The sequence below is a fragment of the Entelurus aequoreus genome, linkage group LG20, assembly GCF_033978785.1.
Source record: "Entelurus aequoreus isolate RoL-2023_Sb linkage group LG20, RoL_Eaeq_v1.1, whole genome shotgun sequence".
Lineage (NCBI taxonomy): Eukaryota > Metazoa > Chordata > Actinopteri > Syngnathiformes > Syngnathidae > Entelurus > Entelurus aequoreus.
The window spans coordinates 13488292-13500743 of record NC_084750.1 but is presented as its reverse complement, the minus strand read 5'-3'; the positions used below and the strand labels follow the sequence as shown (position 1 = coordinate 13500743).

At 33.5% G+C, this 12452-nt stretch overlaps 1 protein-coding gene across 1 annotated transcript in view; it reads right to left on the bottom strand.

Annotated features, from left to right (window-relative positions):
- The window catches only part of calcr (calcitonin receptor), a 134335-nt gene extending 122444 nt beyond the window's left edge, over nucleotides 1-11891 (bottom strand). The window contains exons 1-3 of the mRNA XM_062030389.1: nucleotides 11824-11891; nucleotides 5399-5416; nucleotides 5253-5304 (exon numbers count right to left, since the gene is read on the bottom strand). Coding sequence (XP_061886373.1) covers nucleotides 5253-5304; nucleotides 5399-5416; nucleotides 11824-11891 — 138 coding nt within the window. The remainder of the gene's footprint in view (nucleotides 1-5252; nucleotides 5305-5398; nucleotides 5417-11823) is intronic.
- Nucleotides 11892-12452: the final 561 nt, after the last annotated feature.

Genomic DNA, 12452 nt, shown 5'->3' with positions numbered 1-12452 from the left:
TAAAATTTTGCCAAGTCAAATTCCAATTATTATTATAACATTGCCAAAAATGTTAAGTTTTCCTATAAAATTGTGACTTTTGTTGAGTAAAATTACGACTCTTTTCATAAAATTGCGAAAATGTTAAGCTTTTCTTGTAAAATTGCGACTGTTATTGAGTAAAATTCCAACTTTCATCATAATAATTTTTTTTTTACTAAAGGCAGTCTCTTTCTCACAATGTGTCGACTTTTTTTTAAAATAAAATTGGGAACAATTTCTCATATTCCTTCTGTTTCTGTGATATTGCAATATTTTCTTGTAAAATTATTACTTTTTTTAAAATGTAAAAAGGCGACATTTGTCGTATAAAATTCGGACTTTTATCACAATATTGCCAATTCTTTTGTTGTTCTTGTAAAATAGCGACATTTTTTGAGTAAAATTTTGCCAAGTAAAATTCCAATTATTATTATAACATTGCCAAAAATGTTAAGTTTTCCTATAAAATTGTGACTTTTGTCGAGTAAAATTACGACTCTTTTCATAAAATTGCGAAAATGTTAAGCTTTTCTTGTAAAATTGCGACTGTTATTGAGTAAAATTCCAACTTTCATCATAATATTTTTTTTTTACTAAAGGCAGTCTCTTTCTCACAATGTGTCGACTTTTTAAAAAAAATAAAATTGGGAACAATTTCTCATATTCCTTCTGTTTCTGTGATATTGCAATATTTTCTTGTAAAATTATTACTTTTTTTTTAATGTAAAAAGGCGACATTTGTCGTATAAAATTCGGACTTTTATCACAATATTGCCAATTCTTTTGTTGTTCTTGTAAAATAGCGACATTTTTTGAGTAAAATTTTGCCAAGTCAAATTCCAATTATTATTATAACATTGCCAAAAATGTTAAGTTTTCCTATAAAATTGTGACTTTTGTCGAGTAAAATTACGACTCTTTTCATAAAATTGCGAAAATGTTAAGCTTTTCTTGTAAAATTGCGACTGTTATTGAGTAAAATTCCAACTTTCATCATAAATTTTTTTTTTTACTAAAGGCAGTCTCTTTCTCACAATGTGTCGACTTTTTAAAAAAATAAAATTTAGAACAATTTCTCATATTCCTTCTGTTTCTGTGATATTGCAATATTTTCTTGTAAAATTATTACTTTTTTTTTAAAGTAAAAAGGCGACATTTGTCGTATAAAATTCTGACTTTTATCACAATATTGCCAATTTTTTGGTTGTTTTTGTAAAATAGTGACATTTTTTGAGTAAAATTTTGCCAAGTCAAATTCCAATTATTTTTATAACATTGCCAAAAATGTTAAGTTTTCCTATAAAATTGTGACTTTTGTCGAGTAAAATTACGACTCTTTTCATAAAATTGCGAAAATGTTAAGCTTTTCTTGTAAAATTGCGACTGTTATTAAATAAAATTCCAACTTTCATCATAATATTTTTTTTTTTACTAAATGCAGTCTCTTTCTCACAATGTGTCGACTTTTTTTAAAAATAAAATTGGGAACAATTTCTCATATTCCTTCTGTTTCTGTAATATTGCAATATTTTCTTGTAAAATTATTACTTTTTTTTATGTAAAATGGCGACATTTGTCGTATAAAATTCGGACGTTTATCACAATATTGCCAATTCTTTTGTTGTTCTTGTAAAATAGCGACATTTTTTGAGTAAAATTTTGCCAAGTCAAATTCCAATTATTATTATAACATTGCCAAAAATGTTAAGTTTCCCTATAAAATTGTGACTTTTGTCGAGTAAAATTACGACTCTTTTCATAAAATTGCGAAAATGTTAAGCTTTTCTTGTAAAATTGCGACTGTTATTGAGTAAAAATCCAACTTTCATCACAATATTTTTTTTTTACTAAAGGCAGTCTCTTTCTCACAATGTGTCGACTTTAAAAAAAAAAAAAATTTAGAACAATTTCTCATATTCCTTCTGTTTCTGTGATATTGCAATATTTTCTTGTAAAATTATTACTTTTTTTTAATGTAAAAAGGCGACATTTGTCGTATAAAATTCAGACTTTTATCACAATATTGCCAATTCTTTTGTTGTTCTTGTAAAATAGCGACATTTTTTGAGTGAAATTTTGCCAAGTCAAATTCCAATTATTATTATAACATTGCCAAAAATGTTAAGTTTTCCTATAAAATTGTGACTTTTGTCGAGTAAAATTACGACTCTTTTCATAAAATTGCGAAAATGTTAAGCTTTTCTTGTAAAATTGTGACTGTTATTGAGTAAAATTCCAACTTTCATCATAATATTTTTTTTTAGTAAAGGCAGTCTCTTTCTCACAATGTGTCGACTTTTTTTAAAAAATAAAATTGGGAACAATTTCTCATATTCCTTCTGTTTCTGTGATATTGCAATATTTTCTTGTAAAATTATTACTTTTTTTTAAATGTAAAAAGGCGACATTTGTCGTATAAAATTCGGACTTTTATCACAATATTGCCAATTCTTTTGTTGTTCTTGTAAAATAGCGACATTTTTTGAGTAAAATTTTGCCAAGTCAAATTCCAATTATTATTATAACATTGCCAAAAATGTTAAGTTTTCCTATAAAATTGTGACTTTTGTCGAGTAAAATTACGACTCTTTTCATAAAATTGCGAAAATGTTAAGCTTTTCTTGTAAAATTGCGACTGTTATAGAGTAAAATTCCAACTTTCATCATATTTTTTTTTTACTAAAGGCAGTCTCTTTCTCACAATGTGTCGACTTTTTTAAAAAATAAAATTGGGAACAATTTCTCATATTCCTTCTGTTTCTGTGATATTGCAATATTTTCTTGTAAAATTATTACTTTTTTTAAAATGTAAAAAGGCGACATTTGTCGTATAAAATTCGGACTTTTATCACAATATTGCCAATTCTTTTGTTGTTCTTGTAAAATAGCGACATTTTTTGAGTAAAATTTTGCCAAGTCAAATTCCAATTATTATTATAACATTGCCAAAAATGTTAAGTTTTCCTATAAAATTGTGACTTTTGTCGAGTAAAATTACGACTCTTTTCATAAAATTGCGAAAATGTTAAGCTTTTCTTGTAAAATTGCGACTGTTATTAAATAAAATTCCAACTTTCATCATAATATTTTTTTTTTTACTAAATGCAGTCTCTTTCTCACAATGTGTCGACTTTTTTTAAAAATAAAATTGGGAACAATTTCTCATATTCCTTCTGTTTCTGTAATATTGCAATATTTTCTTGTAAAATTATTACTTTTTTTTTAATGTAAAATGGCGACATTTGTCGTATAAAATTCGGACGTTTATCACAATATTGCCAATTCTTTTGTTGTTCTTGTAAAATAGCGACATTTTTTGAGTAAAATTTTGCCAAGTCAAATTCCAATTATTATTATAACATTGCCAAAAATGTTAAGTTTCCCTATAAAATTGTGACTTTTGTCGAGTAAAATTACGACTCTTTTCATAAAATTGCGAAAATGTTAAGCTTTTCTTGTAAAATTGCGACTGTTATTGAGTAAAAATCCAACTTTCATCACAATATTTTTTTTTTACTAAAGGCAGTCTCTTTCTCACAATGTGTCGACTTTAAAAAAAAAAAAAAATTTAGAACAATTTCTCATATTCCTTCTGTTTCTGTGATATTGCAATATTTTCTTGTAAAATTATTACTTTTTTTTAATGTAAAAAGGCGACATTTGTCGTATAAAATTCAGACTTTTATCACAATATTGCCAATTCTTTTGTTGTTCTTGTAAAATAGCGACATTTTTTGAGTGAAATTTTGCCAAGTCAAATTCCAATTATTATTATAACATTGCCAAAAATGTTAAGTTTTCCTATAAAATTGTGACTTTTGTCGAGTAAAATTACGACTCTTTTCATAAAATTGCGAAAATGTTAAGCTTTTCTTGTAAAATTGTGACTGTTATTGAGTAAAATTCCAACTTTCATCATAATATTTTTTTTTAGTAAAGGCAGTCTCTTTCTCACAATGTGTCGACTTTTTAAAAAAAATAAAATTGGGAACAATTTCTCATATTCCTTCTGTTTCTGTGATATTGCAATATTTTCTTGTAAAATTATTACTTTTTTTTATGTAAAATGGCGACATTTGTCGTATAAAATTCTGACTTTTATCACAATATTGCCAATTCTTTTGTTGTTCTTGTAAAATAGCGACATTTTTTGAGTAAAATTTTGCCAAGTCAAATTCCAATTATTATTATAACATTGCCAAAAATGTTAAGTTTTCCTATAAAATTGTGACTTTTGTCGAGTAAAATTACGACTCTTTTCATAAAATTGCGAAAATGTTAAGCTTTTCTTGTAAAATTGCGACTGTTATTGAGTAAAAATCCAACTTTCATCACAATATTTTTTTTTTTACTAAAGGCAGTCTCTTTCTCACAATGTGTCGACTTTTTTTAAAAATAAAATTGGGAACAATGTCTCATGTTCCTTCTGTTTCTGTGATATTGCAATATTTTCTTGTAAAATTATTACTTTTTTTTAAATGTAAAAAGGCGACATTTGTCGTATAAAATTCGGACTTTTATCACAATATTGCCAATTCTTTTGTTGTTCTTGTAAAATAGCGACATTTTTTGAGTAAAATTCTGCCGAGTAAAATTCAGATTATTATAATATTTTCTTATTAAATTGTGACTTGTGGAGTAAAAATACGACTCTTTTCATAAAATTGCCAAAATGTTAAGCTTTTTTCTTGTGAAATTGCGACTGTTGAGTACAATTCCAACTTTTATCATGACATTGCACAAATGTTCAGTTTTTCTTGTAAAATGTTGACTTGCGTTGAGTACGTTTATTATAATACCGCCAAAATTCCAAGTGGTTCTTGTGAAATTGTGACCTTTTTCTTGTGAAATTCCAACTCATTTTTCACAACAAGCTCTTTTATATGGGACCGATGTACATGTGACGTAGATGGCTACGCCACACCCGCCCTAAGGCTTCTAGCGGCACACAAAATGAATGGTTTGCACACCGAGACATGGTTTAGACTCAGAGGCATATTTGGCGCCATCCAAGAATTGGCAAAAAGAGGAGCTTGTTAAACGATATTTTGAAGAGCAACTCCTGGTTTAGAGTGAGGTTCTGCCTCCGGGGCTTAAGTTGAAGTTGTAAGATAGGGTGAAGTGTCCTCAGCTGCTGCACTGAACTGTCATGGTGAAGAGAAAGTTCAGCCAAAAGGTGAGGCTCTGAATTTACCGCTCAATCAATCTGCAGCAGGTCTCTGCTCACCTACGGATCCCGAGCCGAGGGTAGTGACCGGGAAGAGAAGAGAAAGGCAGGAGCATCTAGAATGCATTCATCCTTAGAGATACGGGGACTAGCACAGCCATCTGGCAGGAGTTCAGTGGTATGTCCTTGTGGACAGTAATCTGAGGATACCTGACCAGGCGCAGAAACCTGGGCCAAATCCAGGATGCACCCGTTACAAAGCTCCAGTATCCACTTAGTAGAACTGCAGTATAGTGGAGGTGTTCGGGAGGGAGAAGTCCGTTTCCCCTGCTCACACTGACCCAGATACATGGAACTGAACAGACGGACAGATAACCGTATCGGTCCGATATTAGCAGAGAGAGAAGTATCGGATGATATCGACTTGCATCCAAAATCCCAGACAAAAGCAGTCCTGCAGCGGGTTTACATTTGCAAAGCTGGACAAGAATCCAATCCACTTCAGTGTTTCCCATAAACTGCCAAGATACCTGTGGCGGTGGGGGCGTGGCTATGGGCGTGGTCATCATGACATCATCGAGCAATTTGCATAATTTACTACAATGATATGATTTTCTCTAAAAAGGCTCAAAAAACGTATACTTACTAATTAATAATAACAGTTTTGTTTTAAACGTCCATCCATTTTACAATATAATTACAACACTTTATGTACATATTTATATACAGATTTGAACAATAAGTTATGCACTGAAATATATTTATTAATTGCGGTTCTTACAAAAAATATATCTTATAAAATATAAAAGCTAAAATGTCTCTTAAAGCTCTGCCCCTTTAATTAGTGCATACTAAATAATTTAACTTTAGCCTACTACTACAACCATATTATTTACCAGCAACATAAAGTGAAACAGAGGCAGAGATGTCCTGCCACAGTCAGTAACAAATAAACAGAAAACAGTAGTGGTCAACTACAAATAAGGCAACAAGAGAAGCCTATATGGGCATCTACATCAACTATATGATTTGCCTGAGAAGCTGGACAGGACAAAAAAAAAAAAAAAAAATGTTTATTTATTTATTTTTTATTTATTTATGGCGGACGTAATTCTTTCGTGGCGGGCCGCCACAAATAAATGAATGTGTGGGAAACACTGCACTTTATTTATTTAGCACCATTTCATAAAACAATTGAAGTTTCACAAAGTGCTGCACAGAAGTTGAGATCCTGGTTCAATCCCCCACCTTCTACCAACTTAGTCACGTCCGTTGTGTCCTTGAGCAAGACACTTCCCCCTTGCTCCTGATGGGTGGTGGTTAGCGCCTTGCATGGCCGCTCCCGCCATCAGTGTGTGAATGTGGAAATAGTGTAGAAGGTAGAAAAGCGCTATACGAGTATGACCCATTTACCCTATCAGAGAAAATAAAAGACTAAAATCCCACAACTCTCATGCTGGTGTAAAAGCCAAAGAGTAAGAATGTGATTTAAAAGTCATTAAATAGGAAATAAGAGGGGTTTGTTCCAAAGTTTTGGAGCCACAACAGAGAATGCTGGATTTTAAACTGGTTTTGGGGACTACAAGAAGAAACTGATCAGCTGACTTTAGAGACCTTGTCCATTTTTAAAAGAGCTGACATAAAGTTAAAGTATCAATGATAGTCACACACACACTAGGTGTGGTGAAATTTGTCCTCTGCATTTGACCCATCCACTTGTTTACCCCCTGGGAGGTGAGGGGAGCAGTGAGCAGCAGCGGTGGCCCCGCTAGGGAATCATTTTTGGTGATTTAACCCCCAATTCCAACCCTTGATGCTGAGTGCCAAGCAGGGCTCCCATTTTTATAGTCTTTGGTATGACTCGGCCGGGGTTTGAACTCACAACCAGGGCCACCATTTGGACACCTTTTGCTATAGACCCAAAACAAATGTCCACTGCAGAGTACGCTTGTTACCAGGAGGCATTGCCGCTTACGTGCAGTGATTTCTCCAGATTCTCCGAAGCTTTTGATGATATCACGGAGCGTAGATGGTGAAGTCCCTAAATTCCTTGCAATAGCTGCTTGACAAATGTTGTTCTCGTTAGAATAATTATGTGTAAGTTATCGCACAACTCTTGTGCTTAAAGGCCGTTGCTATAGTTATTATCAATTGTGCTGAAGTTGTACTTTTCTATCCGTGCAAAGGGACAACTCGCAATCTTGAATTGCAGTCGTCTCGTATCAGTGTTTGTGTCCAGAACATCGAGTGCCGTGACGCAGACAAAGCAGAGGCAGGGCGATATCACGAGTGTCAGTACATTTGCATTTCTGAATAATCATACATGGTGTCCAACTGGGGCTGCTGAATAAATAGAGGAGCACGTGGGACTGGTCCTTAGAGCGTAGAACTGAGTGTGCAGCCCCAATCGTCTCTCCTCATTGAGCCAAATTGAACTCTGTCTCTGCCTGATTCCTTGCTTCTTGTCTGTTTAATAGATGTCATCAGTGTTTGAACCTGACATCTTCTTAAACTGTTTGACAAGTTACTCACATATTTGTTGACTAAGTGGTGACCCTCGCCCCGTCCTTGTTGGTGAACGACTGAGCATTTCGTGGCAGCTGCTTTTACGCCCAATCATGGCACCCACCTGTTCCCAATTAGCCTGTTCACCTGTGGGATGTTCCAAATAAGTGTTTGATGAGCATTCCTCAACTTTATCAGTCTTTTTTGAAACCTGTTGCAGGCATCAAATGCCAAATGAGCTAATATTTGCCAAAAATAACAAAGTTTTCCAGTGTGAACATGAAATATCTTGTCTTTGCAGTCTATTCAATTGAATATAAGTTGAAAATGATTTGCAAATCATTGTTTTTATTTACCATTTACACAACGTGACAACTTCACTGGTTTGGGGTTTTTTTTTAGATTTTTTTTCAACTGGAACACATCGAACGAACCTCTTTCGGTATAATCTGCACACAACACATCATTTTAGAACAACTTCCAGCATACAGACCAAAGAACACTTCCCTAAAAGCATACCCGGTCTTTGTGTGACCATATTTGATGAGAGGGGGACTATAAGACAAAGAGGCGTCACAAAGCCATTTACTTCTTTTATGGGGCGTTTTATCTCAAAGGGGAGCATCATTTCCAAAATGAAGATCGTGGTTTATTGCGGAGGACTTGCAACGAGTGATTGAAGCGGTGCGTTTGTAAGACATGTACATGACAACGACATCACACTGCAAAAAGTCAGTGTTCAAAGACAAGAATACAAAATACAAAAATGAGGGGTATTTTATTTGAACTAAGCAAAATTATCTGCCAATAGAACAAGAAAACTGGAAGACTTTCCAAAACAAGTCAAATTAAATTAGAGGTCAAAGAGGCAAAAATGAGTGTTTTTAGTCATTTTTTGTGTTGAAGGGGAAATTGCCAACTTCCTGTTGGTTTTAGCCAGAGGATGTTAAATTATGAAAGGTAGGTCTAAGTGGGACCTACGTAGAGGTTTTTGTTTCATGTCTCTACAACATTCCTAGTGGGAGTTAGAGGCAGTTTACTACCTAGGGGGCGCTAGAGAGCAGTTTGGATTTTTGGGGTTAGGTTTTTTTTTACTAAAGTTGGCTGTCACACTTTTTCTATGTGTGTGTCAAATTTGGTGAGTTTTGAAGCATGTTAAGGGGGGCAAAGTAGTGCGCAACGGTGCGGAATAAAGAATAATAATAATAATAATAATAATAAACATTACAAATTCAATAGGTTCCTTTGTAACCAGTACAAAGGACTCCCTGTGGGAGTCCTTTGTACTGGTTACAGGGCGGACCCTAATTAGCTAACCTCAATGAACATAAAAATAGCTTAAAATAAGTATATTCTCACTATTAACAAGTGCACTTTTCTTGGTAGCAAAAACAAATATGAGACATTTTTGCTCAATATGTTGATAAATATTTTTAAATGAAGTAAATGCTAGTGCCATTATCTTGACATAATGATATGCGCTCGGCATTACATTTCTTCAAACCAGCAAACTTATACTAAAAACTAGGGATGTCCGATAATGGCTTTTTGCCGATATCCGATATTCCGATATTGTCCAACTCTTTAATTACCGATACCGATATCAACCGATACTGATATATACAGTCGTGGAATTAACACATTATTATGCCTAATTTGGACAACCAGGTATGGTGAAGGTAAGGTTGTTTTGTTTTTTAAATAAAATAAAATAAGATAAATAAATTTAAAACATTTTCTTGAATACAAAAGAAAGTAAAACAATATAAAAACAGTTACATAGAAACTAGTAATGAATGAAAATGAGTAAAATTAACTGTTAAAGGTTAGTACTATTAGTGGAGCAGCAGCACGCACAATCATGTGTGCTTACGGACTGTATCCCTTGCAGACTGTATTGATATATATTGATATATAATGTAGGAACCAGAATATTGATAACAGAAAGAAACAACCCTTTTGTGTGAATGAGTGTGAATGGGGGAGGGAGGTTTTTTTGGGTTGGTGCATTAATTGTAGGTGCATTAATTGTAAGTGTATCTTGTGTTTTTTATGTTGATTTAATAAAAAAAAACAAAATAAAAAACCGATACCGATAATAAAAAAAACCGATACCAATAATTTCCGATATTACATTTTAAAGCATCGGACATCTCTACTAAAAACTGATTTATTGTTCTTAATGGAAAGGCAACAAGGCAACATCTTGTTACTCTCGGGGTCTCCTAGCCGCTCAGGCAAATCATATTGTCTAAAAATGCATTTTTCCATGGATAACATGACATCATCGCGCCAAGTGCGTGCTCTTTCAGTCAATTAGTGCGCATATATACAGCCCGGCCCCCAGGCAAATTTTTTTAATTGTAATTTTGAAAAATGTATCTGAATGTGCATGAACTATTTCTGTTCAAAATTGTTAGAAATGTTAAATGTTTAAATATTAACTGTCAGTTTACTGTACTGTGCCAACTGTACTACTATATGAGTACGTGTTTTCTATTGGAAATAAAACAGCAAAGTCCATTTGGCTGTCATCTGTTTTAATTATGAGACACAATTGTGTCAAAATCATGATTTTTTTTTTTTTCCTGCTTGAAATAAGAAATGATAACCGTATTTTTCGGAGTATAAGTCGCACCGGCCGAAAATGCATAATAAAGAAGGTAAAAAACATAAGTCGCACTGGAGTATAAGTCGCATTTTTTGGGGAAATGTATTTGATAAAAGCCAACAGCAAGAATAGACATTTGAAAGGCAATTTAAAATGTCTAAAGAATAGTGAACAACAGGCTGAATAAGTGTACGTTATAGGAGGCATAAATAACCAACTGGTATGTTAACGTAACATATTATGGTAAGAGTCATTCAAATAACTATAACATATAGAACATGCTATACGTTTACCAAACAATCTGTCACTTCTAATCGCTAAATCCCATGAAATCTTATACGTCTAGTCTCTTACGTGAATGACATCAATAATATTATTGGATATTTTACGCTAATGTATTAATCATTACACACATAAGTCGCTCCTGAGTATAAGTCGCACCCCCGGCCAAACTATGAAAAGAACTGCGACTTATAGTCCGAAAAATACGGTACTAAAAACTAATTTATTGTTGTTAATGGAAAGGCAACAAGGCAACATCTTGTTACTCTCGGGGTCTCCTAACCGCTCAGGCAAATCATATTGTCTAAAAATGCATTTTTCCATGGATAACATGACATCATCGCGCCAAGTGTGTGCTCTTTCAGTCAATTAGTGCGCATATATAAAGCCCGGGCCCCGGTCAAATTTTTTTAATTGTAATTTTGAAAAATTTATCTGAATGTGCATGAACTATTTGTGTTCAAAATTGTTAGAAATGTTAAATGTTTAAATATTAACTGTCAGTATACTGTACAGCTTTGAAGATACACCTATTGCAGCTGCCCACATGACGTGAATTTTAATACTGGTTTTAACTAGCTCTTTATCTTATGTTGTATTTTTCCATTGTACAATGTCTGGTAATGCATGTATTCTTTGTATTTTAATTTTGTATGCTCCTATATGGACCCCAGGAAGACTAGCAGTCGCCTTGGCGTCAGCTAATGGGGATCCATTCAATAAACAATAAACTGTACTGTGCCAACTGTACTACTATATGAGTACCTATTTTCTATTTTTTCATTGGAAATAAAACAGCAAAGTCCATTTGGCTGTCATCTGTTTTAATTATGAGACACAATTGTGTCAAAATCATGATTTTTTTTTTTGTTCATGCTTAAAATAAGAAATGATGACTTTAAAAAAGTAGTTTTATACTTGTGAGTGTTGATGACACAGCTTTGCAACAGTTGATATTCTAGTTTGAAGCATGTTTTACTCAATATAGGTCATCACATCTCAGCAACAAGCTGTAATATCTTACTGACATCATTTAGGACCAAAACACTTAAAACAAGTAAAACACTCTAACATAAAATCTGCTTAGTGAGAAGAATGATTTTATCCGACAGAAAATAAGCAAATATCACCCTTATTTGAGATATTAATCGTACTTAGATTTCACTTTTTGCAGTGTAGAGAGCGATCAGACATGACCACGGCGCCACCGTCCTGTCTGGCCATCATTTAAACTAACTGGCCGTTCGTCCTGTAAAGGTTGTTCTGGAAGACCCATCTGAGGGTCTCGTGAAGATTGAGGAACATTTCTGCTATGACTCACTCAATAATACATGCAGCTCTGCGTCTGACAGTTCTGCTGCATTACCCTCCGTCACATCCCATAATGTCTCCGGCATTGACCCCCGGTCTACGTCACATCCTGCATGTGCTGAACCTTTTTTTCTTTAACTTTGGTGGAGTCAAAGAAAAGTAGTGGGGATGAATGCAAAAGCACTTTGCATGGAAAGAATGGAACATAATGACAGTCAGTGAGTGGTCTTGACTGAGAGTGGCTCAGTGGGTGGTCTGTCAAAACTATCTATATCAGGTTTTATCCGGCCTGCGGGATGACTTTGCTTAGTATAAAAATGAACCTGAAATTTTTGAATGGAAGAAACAGCTGTTCTAAATGTGTCCACTAGATGTCACCATAGCAATTGTTTGTATCTTTGTAGATGATGCTACATATGTACAAAATAAACCACGTGATGTTAGTACATTAGTTGAGGGAAATCATCAAACTACATAAATAACATCCTGTAATTTGATGAAGTATGGATGATTTGGTCAACATATGAAGTATGGATGATTTGGTCAACATATGAA